The 19,157-nt window shown below is 45.6% G+C and overlaps 6 protein-coding genes across 6 annotated transcripts; 4 read left to right on the top strand and 2 right to left on the bottom strand.

Annotated features, from left to right (window-relative positions):
* Positions 1-5,537: 5,537 nt before the first annotated feature.
* Positions 5,538-7,376, top strand: PGRI_000820 (uncharacterized protein; the record flags this gene model as incomplete). The annotated part of the gene is made up of 2 exons (XM_040787795.1): positions 5,538-6,430; positions 6,506-7,376. The coding sequence occupies 2 exons, from the start codon at positions 5,538-5,540 to the stop codon at positions 7,374-7,376; spliced, it is 1,764 nt and encodes a 587-aa protein (XP_040651567.1).
* A 1,163-nt stretch (positions 7,377-8,539) lies between these two features.
* Positions 8,540-12,588, top strand: PGRI_000810 (uncharacterized protein; the record flags this gene model as incomplete). Its single annotated transcript, XM_040787794.1, has 9 exons — positions 8,540-8,720; positions 8,769-8,930; positions 8,998-9,114; positions 9,166-9,581; positions 9,639-9,771; positions 9,826-10,320; positions 10,370-10,543; positions 10,595-10,921; positions 11,129-12,588. 9 exons carry the CDS (start codon positions 8,540-8,542, stop codon positions 12,586-12,588), a joined length of 3,465 nt encoding a protein of 1,154 aa, XP_040651566.1.
* Positions 12,589-13,384: 796 nt separating this feature from the next.
* On the top strand, positions 13,385-14,473 carry PGRI_000800 (SET domain-containing protein; the record flags this gene model as incomplete). The annotated part of the gene is made up of 2 exons (XM_040787793.1): positions 13,385-14,188; positions 14,240-14,473. 2 exons carry the CDS (start codon positions 13,385-13,387, stop codon positions 14,471-14,473), a joined length of 1,038 nt encoding a protein of 345 aa, XP_040651565.1.
* Positions 14,474-14,730: 257 nt separating this feature from the next.
* Positions 14,731-15,600, bottom strand: mog1 (Ran GTPase-binding protein MOG1; the record flags this gene model as incomplete). The annotated part of the gene is made up of 2 exons (XM_040787792.1): positions 14,731-15,406; positions 15,524-15,600. 2 exons carry the CDS (start codon positions 15,598-15,600, stop codon positions 14,731-14,733), a joined length of 753 nt encoding a protein of 250 aa, XP_040651564.1.
* A 452-nt stretch (positions 15,601-16,052) lies between these two features.
* On the bottom strand, positions 16,053-17,841 carry PGRI_000780 (NYN domain-containing protein; the record flags this gene model as incomplete). Its single annotated transcript, XM_040787791.1, has 2 exons — positions 16,053-16,673; positions 16,726-17,841. 2 exons carry the CDS (start codon positions 17,839-17,841, stop codon positions 16,053-16,055), a joined length of 1,737 nt encoding a protein of 578 aa, XP_040651563.1.
* A 762-nt stretch (positions 17,842-18,603) lies between these two features.
* On the top strand, positions 18,604-18,994 carry PGRI_000770 (heat shock 9/12 family protein; the record flags this gene model as incomplete). The annotated part of the gene is made up of 3 exons (XM_040787790.1): positions 18,604-18,637; positions 18,706-18,898; positions 18,952-18,994. 3 exons carry the CDS (start codon positions 18,604-18,606, stop codon positions 18,992-18,994), a joined length of 270 nt encoding a protein of 89 aa, XP_040651562.1.
* Positions 18,995-19,157: the final 163 nt, after the last annotated feature.

The following is a 19,157-nucleotide window of genomic DNA, read 5'->3' as shown; positions in this document are numbered from 1 at the left end:
ATCAACAGCTTAGATGGTTGGTCATCTCGATTTCGGTTCCGTGGCTTTCAAGCGAGAACCACGTCTTTCCAAGGATACTTTCCACACTCTTTCCAATTATATTTTTTTATATTTTGAGATTTGATATAGGTATTGTTAATCTCCACGATCTTCAACCCTTATTGCTGCTTTCATCATAGTCTTGATCGATCACAGACTTTTTTTACTCTGTTCTAGTGTTTTAGCGTACGGCTGATTTGCCACCGCAATACAAGTGTCTCAAATTGTAGTCGATCAGTTCCATGTGTATTACATTTGACTTTCCACTGCTATTTTTTCAAGGCAAAATGTCCACGGGTGGCTGGTACACATTACACCGTAGTGGATTTGTATCGCACAGTGGACACCGGACCACGAGAAACTCTGGAAGCCATCCTTTCTACAACATACGGAGGTTGGCTTGGTCTTCAGCCACAAATTGAGCTCGCTAACGTTCCAAGGTTTGGAAACTCAATCGGCTTTGTCTATATTTATCTTTTTTATGTTTACACCTACTCCGTAATGGTTATCCAAATCTCAACTTCACACAATTATATATTTTTAATAGACATGATTAACTGTACCGTATCAGCACTGACTATTAAATGTGACTTGAATTGGGTATAGATGTATCTGAATACACCAGCTGATACTGTATATATGCATACAGAGCTAGTAACTTTGTCGAAAAGGATCTCCACCCATTAGACACAGGATTTTATCTTGTCAACACACTAAGTGGATCACCAATTGCTTTTTTCTTGATTCTTTCGAAGAGCCTCGACCGAGAGGCCTTCAACGTAGCGAAGCCACAACAGCGCAATTAAGTCAATGCTTAGCGGGTAATGCCGTGAAACCTTGTAGTGGTTACAACATGTACTTGCATTACGGACCTGGGGCATTATTAGTTTACAACAGAGTACTTGTACCTTGTACACTCCCATACAGTGCATGCAGGATTGCGCAGGAACGACACATCAGATGCATAAGAAAAACCGATCTTCGACATTCGATCTCTGTTTTACTGCCTATCCACCTTACAGTGTACAGAGTACGGAGTACGGAGTACTCCGTATGTTGTACTGGTGTCTTCATTATTGACAGTTACCCGCTAGCATATCAGGTTGGTAGCGATGGTATATTGTACGGAGTACAAAGTACTATGTAATGTAATCCAAAAATAACTTGACGGAGAAATTGGTCCAAAGGGGTTTAGTCAACGATCACTAGCTGAGAGGTGTGCCCTAGTGTCACGCATTTATTGTACTACGTATTGATCCGCCTTTCAATACTTACACGTACTGGCACAATCTTCAAATGTGGCTAAATATCAAACGGTCAGAATTATTTATGACAACTTACCCCCTTCTATTTTATTTTAAATGGCTTGCTTCCAGCTAGGGGGAGCCACTGGCGTCGATGGCCGCCATTAGCGCTTCTAGAACCCCATACAAGCTCTTCAATGATTATTTTTTGGCTCTAGCCCCTGAATAGGGCGTTGTACATCAAACGTTAGCACCGGGTTCTATGTATTCCGTACTCCGCCCTCTGTGCCCAGTCCGCTCTCGATTGATTATTAATGTGTCTAACAATCATATGCACAGAAGCAGATCCGGAGACCTTCGGCTCTGATTCAAATTAATTAGGGGGTAAGCTCGGCTCGGGATCATCTACCGTAATCGGGAGCCAATCATGACCCCTTGTTTTTGAGGTGTCCTGTATGGAGTACTGGGCACTAAAAGGGCTATATGTCGATAATTTTATTTCTGTTTGAAAAGGCTTGCCACATGATTTGTACAACATGGCTGGATCGGTACGTCCGTTGGCCAATTGAAGGCTACAACATATAAAACTGACATGTAAACAGAATAATATCTGGTAACCACTAGAAAGATATCACAACGCCGCTTATATAACTCACTATTCTTGTTTGTTAAAGAATCGCAATGATCCCCCTTATTGATCGGAGTACTCGCTCACGGTTTGCCAGTCCACTGGAGTTATTGTTGTACCATTTATCAGAAAGGAGGCCCATTAAACCTAGCCACAAGACCTGCGAATCCACCGAACCAGTCTCTAGCAAATCCAGCTTGATGAACAAATCACGTGTTAATAATTGCCTTCTCCAAAAGGCCTCTGGTAAATTCAATGCAAACACAGATGACATGTTTCGCATATCCTGCATATCGGATTGAGTATAGGCGATCGGGCAAATCATTTCCGCCACTAGAAGACATATTTCAAGTGGGGCCTGCTAAGATAGGAGCTTTTGCGTTTTCCCACCATTTCTTTAGCAAGTTGGATTGCACTTTGAACCTCAGGTACCAACCATGGATTGATATAAATATCACAGCCATGACCGTAGCTCTCGTATCTCGCGTACGCAATACCGTCGAGCTCGTGGGCTCGGGATAAAACATCAGGGTCAGAAGTACCTAATCCTTCGTGGATATTCCAATACTCCGTCGCGGCTCGAACCACTTGATCAGATGCCTCCTCAATCCACTCTTTCCCTATCAGATGGCCAAGGATCTCCCAGCAGTAAGAGTGAAACACATATACAGTATTTTTGCCCTTGAGGCCTCTTAACGGGCCTAGGATACCTTCCAAATCAAATTGGGTGAAGTGTGTATCGTCATACTGTGGATCCGCCTTTTGTCCAGATATTCGCGTGGTGTTTTTGTCACTTGGAAGATGGCATGGCTCACCACTGATACGTGCAATATAGCTAATCCCCGTGAGAGTGAGATCATATTTAGAGGCATATATAGGGGAAGAAGCAGGTTTGACAGCTTAATGGTTTTTTTTTTAGTTCCAAATTAGTATGCTTCTACCAATGTAGGTATGATTAGGAACGTCACTTACCCGCTCAATAATAGCGAGACGATAACCAAGGAAATTTGGAGAAATACATATTCTCTACTTCCATTGATGGCACTAGAATATGCTCGGGAATTGGGTCTTCATTACGATAGATTTCCCATTGAGCCTCCTCGAGCACATTCAGTGGATTATCGGTCATTGTTGCGCTGTACAAACAGAGAATGGTTGTACCACAAAGTAGACATACTTCTCGACCACTATAAGGCCCTCTGGGGTTTAAGCGTTGGATCGGCAGCATTTTGAAATGATAGGAACAAGCACAGTGGAGTAGAAGAATGGGAGGAAATAAGCGGGCATAGAGAGTAAACTGGATGACGAAGTGATAAGCGGTACTGTCAAATTTTGGAACTTGTGTGCCCTAAGCCAAGCAAAACTACCCTTTGAACTAAATTATATTTGATCAAGACAGGGGATCATATCATAGAGAGGGTTTATGTTCTCTATATCCTGTCATATCAATTTGTAGCTAAGCCCCTATAACATGGCCTTAACGCTAGGCGAGAAACAATTAACTCAAAATCCTATCTTTAGAGTAACAAGGATAGACGGCTGCATAAGCAACCTTGTGATGTCTTTTCAGTAGTTTTTTTCAGTAGTCTTCCCAGTGGTCTCTTTAGATATCTTTTCAGATATCATTATATTTCATAGATCAACGGCAAAAAATGGCTGAAAATGGCTTAATTCGCGCAAACGACTCTTCTATGTACTATAACCTTGATTGGTAACATCTCCACGTGTTATTCTAATAATAGTTACCCTCGATGGATAGTAAATAGCTATCACAAAAACAATGAAATGGTTCGCAGATAAAAAGATAACACTTATGAGGACCTAGGCGGCTAATAATACTAAGTTAGCTAGAAATATTTACTATAACACTACGCTATATAGATGATTAGTATCATAACTAGGGAGTCTATTATATATGACTATCTACCTAAGCTCTATGAGAGATAAGAGCTAGCAGGCTCAATGGTTGATATTATTAACGTGCTCGAATTCTTTAAGCGGCCAATCGGCCAGTCGTAGATTATACCCAGATCCGTAATTCACTCACAGATCAGATTCCAGATTCGTACCACAAGCAAAGCAGATAATCTCCGCTATTTGCTGGGAGGCAAGGGGGCGCTGATCTTCATCAGCATAGCGACGGAATGGCCTTGACCAACGTCACTCTCCTCTACCGGGTGTTGTTCCAACTTCTATACAAGCTAAGCGGTAAAACGTCAACGGTAGATTCTCCATTTGGGATCGACACGCTTCAAAAGTACATCCATTCCGAGTGACGCTGTACGGCTGCTTCGCCAGGAAAACGATATGCAGCAAGGAGGTCCGGTTGCGGTGCCTGAGATCCACAGGTCTATGCACCATCTTCATATTAGACACTCTCCGGACATTATGTGCTCTTTATCCCGGTTATGACAGGGCGTCATAGAGGCTTGTTTTTTTTTTCGATTCTTGTTTTTTTCTCTTCTTTCTCTCTTCCTAATGTCTACGCATACTTGCAAGGTATTCCGTCTATATCAAATCGCATCATTTACAGATTATGTATGGCTTCCTCAGTGCTATTGTTTGGTGCGCAGCTCTGGGTCTCGACCTAGAGTATAGGCGATACTTATAAGTTTGTTTTTGTGTTTATTTACTACTAATTATGTAGATTACATTAGAGGCTCGGTTCCAACCTTGGAAGCCCCCAGGCCCTGCAATAAATCCCTTGTTAGGTATATTGATTCGTAGTCTGAGTGTGTACAACCTTGGAAGGCATACATTCATACAGTATAGAATTCTATATAGAGTACGTTTATCTATTGCATGGTTGAGTTGTACCTGATGTCCCTAACCTCACAGCACTTACCACCTTTGGTGCCAACATATATAAGAGGTCAGCATATTCAAGTGTATTAGTAGTTTGCCTGGGTTTATTGTTTAGGTGGTTCTGTCAATGTGTTGGCGTCAATTATATATATCTCTGCTTGGGCCCGATATATTATTATATAACAATCCTATTTTTTTCCCTTTCCCATATGACACAATCTATTAATACGTACTTATCCCTTTTTTTTGAAAAAAAAAAATCAACCCCCCCCCCCGCACGTGTAAACAAATGTAGGTTGATATGACAAGGAATATCTTGGCAGCCCTGGAAGTCTGCGTGTTTGTCAACACAGGACCATTCTAAGGTTGGCCTGACGGTTCCACTGGGCTGCTGTAATATTTATTTTAGGCCTTGCACGAACGGCCTTTCACCAGGTTACACCTTGCAAGCCTACGATGGTGTTACATGTAGTTGAGCTGCAAGTTGAGCTGCACGTTGCCGTGCCAACGTGTCCGTTGACAGCTCAACAGCTGGGGCAACATGGGACCAACCTTAAAAGAACAACGAAAATCCCCGCCTCCAGCACCGAAGAGAGATCGTTCTCGCCAGCGACCACAGGGTCTTGTTGGCCGATTTAAACCCACGGCTGTGTATTGCTATTATAACAAACATCACGACCATGGCAAGAATCAACACAGCCAACCCCCTCGTCAAAAACATCCCACACAAAGAGACTGGCACACGTACCCTAGGGGCATCCCACAACAGTCCGCTGTCTAGAGAGTCATGTTTCAATTCAAGAAACACAGCCAAGCAGACCATGCCCACCAAGCCACCAAGCCAGTCGCAACGGCAAGCAAAGAGCTCAAGTGGATCATTTAATATATTCTCCGAATGCGATTCGGCATCGGAAAGTGAATTTGGACAACACAGGTCAACCGGAAAGCAGCAAAAACAAAGAACACTGGGCCTTGCACGTGTGAACTCGTTACTCCTACCAGCAAAGCGGAGACCACGTCCAGCCATCCGAAGGGAGACGGAAGATTATGACAAGGAGAACGACATGCCAGAATATACCACGGATGGATATCGAACTCCCGATCTAACACCAACAAGACCGAATGCCTCACAGGCTCCTACGAGAAGTAGGATGGATTATCTCGCCGCGACACAACCAGCGATTAGCCGCCAAGAAGAACAAGAGGAGCCAGAAGGCAGCTTTGAAGAAGAAGATAGCTCTGACTCACTAGACGGGTTTATTGTCAGTGACAATGATGAGCCTAGCTTCTTTGAGACATCGGATTCCGAGACAGCCAACACAGAAGATGAACCTAGCCCGGCTCCGTCGCCTGTCAGGTCACCAAGAAAAAGACTTCTGCGTGGAAGGAGACCAGTATCGGAAGCAGAATCAAACATCACTGCAGATGAAGAACCATCAATGGAAGTGACGAAGTTGGCGACAGAGCTGGACCGATCAATTGAGAAATCAAAGGCAGTCGCCTCAGCACCTGAAGACTGCGCATCAAATCTTGCAACCAGTTTCAATTCTACATCCCCTGTCCGTAGAGCAGAGATACCCAAGCCACAGGCTGATTCAAGCGGTCCTCTTCATTTCAACATCCACAACTCCCACAACCTCATCCAACACCTTGAGGATCTTCAGCTTGACAGCGACAGTGAGTCAATACCGCAAACATATCCAGAGCAATCCAAGTAAGTAACACATAGTGGGAATTTATGTGAACTATTGGCCTCTCAGCAATTATTCGTACTAACTACTCCTCGCAGCTCAGAACTGATGGATGAACTGCCATCGAAACTTTACCCAAGCCACACAAAACAACCACCATTGACACCGTCCCGCCCAAACTCTCACTTTTCTCTCAATCCCTCTATCACATCAGTTGACCCCTCGCCGGGTATGGGTATTCCCAGCACTACAAGGGCCCTGAAAAGGGCTGAGGCGGCGCGCAAACGCGAGATTCGAGCCCAAGTAGCCGAATTCAACCAAAAGAAAATCGGCTTTGCCGAAGAGTTCCTCCGGCATCTTGACAGTGCTTTCGACAGCCAAATTTCTAGCATGACCAAGGAAACCGGTGGCATTAAAATTATCTGGACAAAAAATTTCAGAAACACTGCCGGTCGGGCAACCGTACGTACAGATAGGTTCTCGAAAGGAGCAGCGGGCGTGGACGACACCGAGAAACAGCGTCATTATGCCACCATTGAGCTCTCAGAGAAAGTCCTGGATACCGAGGACAAGATCCTCAGCACTATGACACACGAGTACTGCCACCTCCTCGATATGATGATCACTAAAAACAGGGGTAAGGGCACGCAGCAGCACGGTGTCAGCTTCAAGCAATGGGGCGACCGATGTGTACGAGCACTGGAGGGCCATCCTATCTACGGGGGCCGAGTCAAGGTCACGACTAAACACTCCTATGAGATCAACCACAAATATATCTGGGCCTGCAAGGCCCAGGACTGCGATTTTAAGGTCGGGCGACACTCAAAAAGTGTTGACACAAAGCGTCAGTTCTGTGGCCGTTGCAGGGGCGGTCTAGAGCAAATCAAGCCGGTGCCGAGGGCTGCACCGAAGAGGCCTGTTGTAAAGGTGATGGCCGATGAGAAGGAGATTGTGGTTATTGATCCTTGATATCTAATGGACCGGCGACGATTGTAAATATTTGAATTGATCGGTGGGTTTATCAATGAGCCCAATCTAATGGACACGTGAATTTCTGGCCATGTCAGTTGAATTTCGGATCAGTTATATGTAATTGTAAATACTTGAGTATGACAATGTGTTTATCAATGAGTCCAATATAAACACATGAACGTCTATGTTGATTGACTTTTCTGAAATAGTTCCAAGTCTCCTAAAACACCGAGGCATATCGTACTACCCCCTACTTGGCACCAGACCTTTTCCGCACAGCTACCGATTTCATAACGAAAGCTTCAAATTAATACAGTTCAAACAGGAATGTAGCCAATGCCTTTGCATCTTCTGACTGAAGTGCCAAGGTAATACAAGGTTACTTCGGAGTGTCCAGTGTAGATATGAATTCCACGTTTCAGGTTATTCTATTTTACACTAACACATGGGCATAAGAAAACTTCATATTTCGCACATGATTATATTGAAAGACCTTAGTATCTTTCTAGTTCTAGCAAAAAGGGATAGCTCATATAAGTCTCATCTAAGCTTGGAAGTACTTTTGAGTTTTCCGATCATGAGACCAATGAATGACACGGAATGCAGACCAGATGCATATGTATATTTCTAGGCAAAGACGAAATACCATAGGCTTGGATAATTTATACAGAAGGCGGATGTATATGAAGATAAGGCTATACGAGGTATTCGAATAAGCGGTTGTCCAGATTTAGAACTACGACTGCCTCCAGGGCTCTTTTGGAGCTGTGCATTAGTATGTTGATAATCTTGCTTCGGGTACCACCCCATTCTATCAGTCCGGGGACCAGTTGTTTGATAGCGAAAAAAAAATGACTGAGCTTTCTCGTATCTGCAGCCAGTGATAGAGCAAAGTTCCATAATAGTGGACCCTCAATATAAAGAAGCGGCTGATCTAGCGAAGAACTTTAGCTATCGACAGTTAGGCATACAACTTTCAACCGAAGGATCGGCGTGGGGAACAGCAATTTCTTCTACTTGCAGCCCGCTTTATCCCGAGGTGCAGAAGGACAACTCAGCCCTTGCTTATTAGAATCTTGGTGCTTGCTTATGTGCCTTATATCTCCCTGTGGATACGTCTTTTAGCTTTCTATGCCCTAAAGATTCAAGTACTCAGAACAATGTCAATCTTCACAGACAAAACGGACAATTATCCGACTTTGAGTCGTCCCTTCGGGTCAATGAGATCAGAATATGATGTTGTTGTTGTAGGATCTGGCTATGGAGCTGGAGTAGCGGCAAGTCGAATGGCTCGCGCAGGGAAGAGTGTCGCCGTGCTAGAGCTTGGTTGGGAAAGAAGATGTACGGATTGAGAGCCTTCAGTTAAGAACACCGCTAACATTCTCGTAGCTGGTTCATTTCCACATACGTTTTCTCAGTGTCTAAGAGATGTGAGTATCTCGGGGAGTTCTGCAAAGAATTCCTTTATCTCAAAATGGATGTCGCCTGGGGACCCTACGCGGCTTTTTCAACTAGTTTTGGGAGATGGACAGCACTCTTTTGCTGCTCATGGTACGTGACACCTCATATATTTCCGTATGAATAGGAAAAATTCAACTTCTTTTGATTGGAATCATAGGACTTGGGGGAACTTCATTGATCAATGCTGGAGTCTTCCTGAAAGCGGACGAAAGAACACTGGAGATGAGCCCATGGCCCTCAGAGATCAGGAACGAGCCATCTATACTCGACGAATGTGAGTCAAATATGCATATGGCGAAGCACATTTCATAAATAACCAATGCAGACTATACACGCGCCGAAACAATGTTGCAACCTTCCACATATCCGGATAATTCAACCCCAACCAAACTCGAGCATCTCCAAAAAGAATCGAGATGGCTTGGAGAGAAAGAAAACTTTTATCGAGTACCATTGACCATATTTTTTCACAATGGTCGCAACAGTACCGGTGTCCCTATGTATGCAAGTAAAAAATCGGGCCATGAGTGTACTGGTCTCAATGATGGCTCAAAAAACTCGGTGGCGACAACATATCTTGCAGATGCATGGAATTGGGGAGCTGAGATATTTTGCGGATGTGAAGTTCAATTTGTAGAAAAGATGGACGGAGGAGGTTATACTATACACTTTGCCTGGCATGGAAGTGGAAGATCGGTGTTTGGGGATCAGTTCAAGGAACAACTCTTTTGGGTTAAAGCGGTAAGTAGTGAATACACCTGAGATATGGACATCTTGACTCACTCACTTCAATTATAGAAGGAATTTTGCTTCCTTGGGGCCGGTGCTTTAGGAACCACTGGAGTCTTGCTACGGTCAAAGCAGCATGGCCTCCATATGTCACCGCTCGTTGGAAGAAATCTCTCTGGGAATGGTGACCTTTTGATATTTGGTGCGTACTTCCCCAGGATACAAATCTGAATACATTTTATTTACAGATTCAAAGGTTACAATGGGGGTACCAATATCAACGGCATCGCCCATGAATCTTCACGTGCTCCACCCGGACCAACCGTCACTGCCGTTATAGATAACCGAGTCGTTGATCCTCTGAAAAATCCCCTGTCCGGATATGTTATCCAAGATGGCTGTATTCCCGAGATCTTCAACCCAATGATCCAAATAATGCTCACTCTGCAGACCATAAAAAGTCAGGTGCGGTGTTGTCTTTCGAATCCTCGCCAAGAAGCCAGAAAGACCATCGCATCTCTCAAGTCTCTCTTACTTGGCCCATATGCATATAATGGAGCTCTTCAGCGGACTTCAACTTATCTTGTGATGTCTCATGACAGCAACGAGGTAACGTTGACCTTGAAGGATAATCAATTGTGCTTGCGAGGACCAGCAGAAGGACGATCCGAGCATTTCAAATGGATAAAGAAGATGTTCGAGGAGCTTTTTGCTCGCACGGGAGCAATGATGGGGCTTTCGTACTTTTATGGTAAGTACCAATAAAAGCCACCAAAAAGCTACGCTAAATATAGCCAAAGCTCGCCACCAGGAGGAAATCACAGTTCATCTCCTTGGAGGAGCCAACATGAGCAATGATGGAACAGGGGGCTGTGGTGTAACAAATCACTTAGGAGAGGTCTTCAGTGGCCCTGATAGCCAAGTATACAAAGGTCTCGTGTGCTGTGATGCATCTATCATCCCGACAGCTCTAGGTGCGTGAAAAAGAAAGATTGTATGGCTTTGTTATGTACTAATTTTGACAGGCGTGAATCCACTGGCCACAATATCTGCCCTCTCTGAGCGATCCGTCAACCTACTCGCCGAGAGGTCTAGATTGTCAATTGATCTCAAGACTAAAAATCAGCCTTTGAATGCCTACAGCAAGCCTAGTGTATCATGGGATTATCAAGAGCATCAGGATCGTACCAAAGAAGCACCCCAGTCTATAGGATGGCAATTTACAGAAACTATGCATGGGTACATCAGCATGGGGTCAGATATCGAAAGCTTTGCGCTGTCTGAGAAGGTAGGAAAAGGTTCATCCTGTGCGATGCGGATGTTTCTTACAATCGAAATCTGCCGACGAGAAGGTAAGAAACTAGGAGAATCAGCTAGCAGCCAAATGCTCACATGTCTAGATTTACAATATCAAGGAATATGCACTGGGACGATTTCTTGCCACGCATTATCTAAATCCACGCTCAAGATTGTTGATGGGACGGTAGACTTTTTCACGCCAATAGAAGAGAATGCCGAATCATCAGCCATTTCATACAGACTAATGCTCCTCTCGGTAGAGGGCACACAGTACCGCCTGAAAGGCCACAAGCTCATCAACTCGAACATATCATTCTCTGCCAGAAAGACGTGGGCAGCGACGACTACCCTAAACGTCAATATCGCTCAACTGGACGGGACAAATATTGGAGCAGGTGCCCTTCATATCTCATTGCTAGACTTCAAAAAGCAGACGAGAACATTTCGAACGACAAGGGACTTCAATATTGGTCTTATCTTGACTCTGATGGGATTTCTAGTTTCTTTTATGTACCATATTAGTATCTTTTTCTTTCGCCCTTTCGTCCACCTTCGCTTCCCTCGGACACCAACCAAACCCGCCGGTTTGAAACAACTTCCTCGAAAACAGCCGCCTGCCACATCGTGCAACATCACCGCAATTGATGGCGTACAGACACATCTTGATATGTATGATCCAATCCCTGTACAAAAGACAGGCAAGCCGGAACACAACTCCAACCTTCCACCAGTCCTGCTTTTACCTGGAGTTACCGGGATCCGCGCGATGCACAATTTGTATTCACTGCCATTTTTGCGCTGCAACATGGTCGAGTATTTCACGCAGCGTGGACACCGATGTTACGCACTGACTCCTCGTTGGGGCTGTGATCCCGCTGTTGCTCAGAGAAGCACCGTCTTCGACTGCCGTCTTGATGTTGCTGCTGCGATAGCATACATCCGTGAGCAAGAACGACAAAAGCCGTATGTGATAGCCCATTGCCAAGGCTCTGTGGCTCTGTCCATGGGACTACTGGATGGGACCATCCTGAGTAGCCAACTTCTCGGTATTACCGCCAACTCAGTGTTCATGAACCAGGTCTTTGGGTATTGGAACTCCCTCAAAGGAAGAACGACTCTGCTGATCCAGTTATACGAATTATTGGCTGGGAATTACTTCCCAATTGTCAGCAATGCCAAGAGTGTGATTTTTCAACGACTACTCGACACCCTCCTTCGTTTCTATCCTGTTGGGCACGTGCGAGACGTCTGCACGTCTACAGCGTGCCGCCGGACATCTTTCGCTTTTGGGTTACTCTGGAACCACGAGAACCTTGACAAGGGTCTTCATGACAACGTTCACCAATTTTTCGCGGGGACCCATACAAAGCTTATGAAGCAAGTAGTTCGCATAGGAACTCGGGGAATATGCATGGATAATGATTCACGCCCTCTTCTGACAGCTGAGAATTTGCAACGGTTGCAAGGGTTACCGATTTTGTTTGTCTCGGGTACGGATAACCAAGTATTCAACCCCGAGACTACCCTCAAGGACTATGAGTTGTTGCGACGACGATTTGGTGAGAAACTTTATCGCCGATTTCTAGTCGACGGGTACGGGCATCTTGATCCTATCGTGGGAAAAAATGCGGCGGAGGATGTATATTGGAGGATATTTGGGCATTTGAGATGGTGCATCAAAGAGAAGGAAAATATGAAAGTGAAGACCAACGGAATATGAAAGATAATTGGAAGTTTGGAGGATAGGGCTACACCGCCGCGACTATGTAGAGATTAGGGGGTTTGTTGTCATAGGTCTTCCCTTACTACCTTCAGCCTATACATCTCTCATATACATCTTTCCGATATGGTTCAATTTTGCGAGGACTGTGGTCATCTTATTCCAATATCATCAGCAGAACAGATTCTGTGTGATCTATGTGGGAGATCTACGAAAAGTGAGCGATAGAGCAACCTTGCATGATTCCCTTGGTAACACTTTGAACTTTAGATACAATGCTTACAGATGTCCAAGTATCTTCATCGACCAATTTCCCTTCAAGGCTTCGGACCAAACTTCTTTCTAAAACCCAGGTTGTCTCACAAAAGGATCTTGGTGATGGTCCCATAACGGAGATGGAATGTCCTCAGTACTCGAATCGGAAAGCCACCTGGACTGAGGCGCAACTTTGAAGCGCTGATGAAGGAAGTACTATCTTTTATTGTTGCACAAAATGCAGACATAGGTATTCAAACTCCCTTCTTTATTGTCAACTCTTGCTAATTCGATTTTAGATAGCAAGAGAATAACTAGATCCATATCCCTAGCTTACCCCTTACGGCAATATATACCTCTTCTACAAAGTGGATTGATTAAACTACTCCACTAAAAATTCATCGACCAATAAAACAAGCAAATCTATACACATGTGGGACCCCAATCACTTGCAGTCGCTAGCCTTTTACATTTAAGAGAATAGACCCACAAGTTGTTTCTTGAATGAAAAAAAGAATTTGTCTAAAATCCTACCTTAAAGATGTCTCTCGTATATATCACCACAGAACCCTCAGACCGGATTCGCGTAGAAGAAACCATTCAGACACCCGATTGGATTCACCCACATTTAATCGAAAGCACCGACGCGATCAAAGGCCGCCAATTTCTCGTCTCCGGTCCCATCCCAAAAGGCGCCTGTCTCCTCGTGGATTCCCCCTACGCAGTCATCCCCGTCGTCGACGAACCCGCCCAAAACGACAATCTCATATGCAGCAATCCCGCATGTAATCGACCGGCTCCTTGCCACACCCGGACATCATGTCCGAATGCCTGTATCCCGGATGTGACATGGTGCGGTAGCATATGCCGTGACGCCGATAGTCTTCGACATGAATTTGAATGCGCCTGGCTCAAACGGTATGCTGGGACTATTCGGTCCAAACGGGGTGAATATGATTTCGGCATGCTGTGGGTGATTCTTCGGTTGCTTGCTGCGCGACATTGCCAATTGAATGAGCGGACGGTTGCCGAAAGCCATTGGAAGCATGGTTGGAGTGGGATTGAATCGCTCTGTGGCTCTGAGGATACTTGGCCTCATGACATGGTCCGATCTTGGTCTGCTCTTGTGAAGAAGTATCTTCGGAGCAGTTCTGCTCTGCCGCATGAGATGAGTGCAGATCGTGTTCTTCATCTCATTTGTCAGGAAGAGGCAAACTCATTTGGACTTTACCCACGAGAAACAGGTCATTTCCCCCTGCCGAACCCCCCTGTCGACAGAGGGGAGCAATTCGCTGCTGCTGTTTATCCAACTGCGGCAATCGCTAATCACTCATGTCTGCCAAATGTAAGTGGACATTTTCTTAAATTTGTGGAAGTAAGGCTAATTCACCATAAGATCATCCATAAAGCGGATGATAAAGGCCGTATGGTCTTTACCGCGTCCCGTGACATTTTTCCAGGCGAGGAATGCTGCATCTCGTACTTCGACCTGACACAATATACCGATCTTACTTCTCGTCGCGAGCATCTTCGAAAATCCTTCCGTTTCGTGTGTCAGTGTGAACGATGTGTTTCCGAAGAGTCCGGAAAAGAAACAGAATGGACTGCAATGCCAATGATGGATATATGAGAATCACTGACTATAAATGACTAGATATATAGAACCTTACTACATAGCACTATACCACAATACACGTTTTATGTACATATTGACTAATTAAAGCACATGATATTGCAATTCTGTTTATTTCTATCTACTTGTTTCAAAGCGCAAATGGCACTTCCCTATTCCAACCCAGCTATTACAGCTATATCCTTCCAATAAAACCCCAATCCCAATCCTAATCCCAATCCACACATGTATCATCCAAATCCATATGAACAAGCTTAAACGAAGAGACCCCAATCACAAATTTCCAATTTCCCAACCAAAGCCCCAATAGTCTCCTCAGCAACAACTTCTTCAAGAGACAAACCCCTAGGATCACCATTCTTGTCAAACTCCTCATGAGGTACATTGAAGAAGACCAACAAATCCGTCTCCTGCGCCTCAAGTCTAACAAGCAAGAAATGGCATGTCAATCTGGAAACCTGCGGCAAACCACTAGACTCGCCATTCATCTGCGAACCGAGCACCCCGGCATCGGCAACACCAGCAGCAGACCCTTCAGCAGATGCAGGGACGCGTCCAGCACCGCTACCACGCACCGGGGTAGTGAAGGAGACAACGCCGCGATACGCCTTGATAGCGGAAGCGGGGGTGGGTGAGGACGAAGCAAGCTGGACTTCTACGCGCGTAGGCGATTTGATCACCTGCATGGTGTCACCTTCATCACAGAGATCGTGCAGGTGGTACAGGGCTGCGGCTTGATCGACTGTTTCTGCGGTTGCGGGTGCTGCGCTGCCGCTGCCTGGGGCTGCGGTGGGTTGCTGGTGGTTGAGCGTGGCATAGGTGCTTAGAGCTTCGGCTTGTGGAACACGCTGGTTGATTTCAATGATTAAGTTGGAAAGGGTGGTTGGTGAGAGCCATAGCTCTTGGTGGTCGGGGACCTCGCGAAGGGTGCTGGGATTGGGTGTTAGTTAGGGGTCTTTTTTTTGATTGGGATATTCTGACATGGGATGAGGAATGGATTGAAGTAATAAAATGGGAATTTGATGCATAAGGGGATTGTGTACTAACCTTGAATCGATCCAGCCTTGTGGCACGACGCCTCGAATGGCTCCGCCAAAGAACTCTTGCTCTGTGAATTGAGGCATGATAAGTTGATATTTGCTGTAAGACGAAGGATTCTGATCTCTTTGTTTTTCTTCTTTTTGAAAGGAGGTTCAGTTGTGTAAAAGCGAATTTAAATTCAAAAATCTTCAAGCGGATTTTTTCTCCCGGTCCCTCTTTTGCTTGAAGTTCAACAATACCATAAAATTCAAGCAATACTGGAGAGTAGCACAGATTAACAGGGGACTATATAGTTCCAGAATAGAGAACTAGTTTAGGTAGACGTGTAGACGTGCATGAGGCAACAGTGCGGGCGGATGTTTTCCGCCCAATGACGTTTGGCGATTTGGCGGGGTGTTGACGAGTGTTGACTCAATATACGAAACTACATATTAATCGACTTTTATTTACGAGTCAAAAGAAGAAATTTGAGTCATAGCTAACATAGGTGTTTTCATTTCATTTAATATTGAAATGGTAAGGTAAGTCTTACCATTTACTCAAAGAGCTCCTCCAGGTACGGGTCCAGTTCAATTAGCTTGAACTGGTCTCCCCACCGAACCCGAAATTCCTTCTTTCGGTATGCGTAGCTAGTCCCCTGGGAAAAGCTGACAACCTCGACATTCCAGCCGCGTTGTAGCCCGCGCTCGACCATCTTCATAAAACCGCCGGAGAACTCGGCGGCTGCCGCATCACCCGTCGCCAAAACAATTGTGGCTGGGTGTGCCGTGTCCAAAATGCTCTCTAGGATCTTTAGGTGTAGAATTTCGTCTACACCCTGCTCAACCCATCGCTCCCCAGAGGCGGCGGCCGTTTCAGGACCGCTGAATGCTCCCTGGGAACCGGAGCCTGGATTCTTCCGCAACTTGTAGTTGCGGTGGGGTGAGGTGACCTTCACTTTGTGCACACGTCCGAGGATATTCGTTTCATAGCCGAGTGTCTCGGCTTCCTCGACGGAAGGGAGGCGATCCGAGCCGACCAAGACTCTCTTGGCGGCCTCGCGGCCGCGTTCCATGATCAGTGCAAGGTTGGCGAAGGACATGTGGATGCGGCGAATTCGGGTTGAGAGAGGGATATTCCGTGAGACTTTTACCGAATCGTGAAATCCGACGATGATCTGAGAGAAATTAGTCTGAGCAGGGTTGAGGAGAGGGGATATGGAAACATACATTTGACATGTCAACGAAGACATGAATAGGACGTGAGTCAATATCATCACTGGGATCTGAAGCCATTCCCACTTGAGACACAATCCTGGCATATGCAGGGAAGTGATCGAGGAGTCTGGTCATCAACATCGCTCTCCGCTCCGCGGCCGGTCCGTGCTGGGTAGACCACACATTAGTACCACCAGAAGCAAGTCCTTGGAACGCGGTCGCATTCAGTTTCCAGTCATTGTCATCAAATGAGGATGGTGGGGTATCCAAAGGGTAAGTCTTCGCTTCAGTCGTGTTGACTTGAGATGGGACGAATAGAATGGGCCTAGGTTTATGAGCAATGGGATGATCAAACACAATGCTTGCATCCGAGTCTAGTCCAGCACTTTCCTCGGATGCGGTTGGATTATTGTGCGTATCATGTCGGCAATATTTGCCGCGAGATCGAGTCTTGGATTCTGTGGGAGTATCACTTGGATCACCCACTCTAGATTTGACAATCGCCACCGGAGAAGTTGGAGCAAGAAATTCCGCATTGGCACTTGTTCTAGAAGGCTCATGGCCTGAGGTCCGCGTCAAGATAGTGAACGATCGACCCTCATAATTGATAGGAATACTTGTAACTTGGGTGTTTGGACGATAAGAAGAATGGGAGATACGGCAAGTGGCGGTATCCTTGAGGACTAAAGAGTTTGACTCATTGGTGTGCGAGGGGTCGGATGAAGCAGGGACGGATGTTTCAACGTCATACGGGCCAGGTAGGGAGACCTTTTTGGCGGAATTTTCTGCCGAGCTAGAGAGCACTTCTTCGAGGGATGGCTGAACCTTCTCCAGTTCAGACTCGGTGGTCTCTGGGGTCCTTAAAGTGGGTGAGCTCCCGTCAAACAGCTCCCAAAGAGAACCAAAGTCACCAAGCTTTGGGTTACTCCGCTGAGAGATAAGATCCATAAGCCTACCATTAGTGGTGCAATGGGGTTCATCCTTGGCTTGTTGTTCACCAAGCGAGGAGATTGTAGCTTTATTGTGGCGACTAGATCTCGCAGTGCAGCCATCAATGGGCGACCGCAGTAGGTCATGCACTGGAGTGAAGTCCCAATTTGAAAGACCAGGAGAATCAGATCCGGGCATTGATGACTAGATGAAATGGATGTAACAGATGTGTAACGGGTTCGTGTGTTGAAGTTTGGATGGTAGCAAATGGAAGAACAATGAATTCAAAGGTGTTGTCACCGAAATAACGATCAGGTCAATGATCACAGAGAATGAAAAAACAAAGCATGGAGAAGAACGAACCTTACCCACATAGTGAGTCAGAACGAAAGGATGAGGAATGAATGTAAACAAGTCGATGGATCACTACAGTTGATGCCCGAGCAGAGCGACGAAGGCGGTGAACTAATCTGCTGCTATTTACTGACCGCTTCTATTGTTTGATCCAAATTAGGCCTAGTTGATCGAGAGAGTGGGGTATATCATGTCACCTAATTCTAGGCTGGATATCTCCATGATGTCATCTCCGGATAACCTTGGAGAGAATGGAAAATGCCCAGGTGCAGAGCGCCATTGGGTTCCACAGTACGCAGTGAAAGGTTATTTGCAGCCCCCAGGAACCACATTGATTGGAGGAACACTTATTAAAAGAGGACATTGTGGCTAGTCCGGGGTCCCGGCTTGGAAATAGATCTGTATGCATATCGCCTGGCATTGTGAAGTAGGTCAATCACGACAGTAAACAATGATGTCATGCCTGCTATCTGTATGAGAGACAAACGAATATACAACATATATAAACTCCTTTCTTGGCCTCTCTAACCATTCTTCCTTCAACATCTACTTCAATCAACTACCCCGTTTACTTCAACTTTCAACCACCGAACTTCAATCTTCATCATGTCTGATACCGGTCGCAAGGATTTCACTACCAGTATGCCACAATTCTTTACCTGCCTGTCGAGATATTGAGACATCATCACTGACAACTTCTTCCTACAGAGGCCAAGGAGGAGCTCACTCCCGACTCCACCAAGTCCACCCAGGACAAGGTCAAGGAGACTGTCACCGACACCACTGACCGTGCGAGCCGCGGCTTGCAGACCGATGATAGTAAGGGTGCTGGACAGGAGGCCTTTGACAAGACCCAGCGTGCTAGTGACAACCACGGCCATGGCGGTGCCACCGGCTCCATGTAAGTTGCTCTCTTCTTTGATCGAAAGAGTTCCATTCTAATTATACCTCCAGTGGTGACAAGGTCAAGGGTGCTCTAGGACTCGGCGGCAACTAGGATGGTCTCCCTTCAGCGAGTGATCATTATTATGGTCATTCCATAACTTCACGGGCAGCCCTGCACCCAAGACTCATGAGTTCACGATACCAATTACGTTTTCTTTTTTTTTTTTAAAAAAAATAGCCAGAGAACTTCAATGTTGCTCTTTGAATCCATCATA

Source organism: Penicillium griseofulvum (assembly GCF_001561935.1).
Source record: "Penicillium griseofulvum strain PG3 chromosome Unknown contig_79, whole genome shotgun sequence".
NCBI lineage: Eukaryota > Fungi > Ascomycota > Eurotiomycetes > Eurotiales > Aspergillaceae > Penicillium > Penicillium griseofulvum.
The sequence above is the reverse complement of the archived record's forward strand: the minus strand, read 5'-3'. Positions and strand labels throughout refer to the sequence as shown.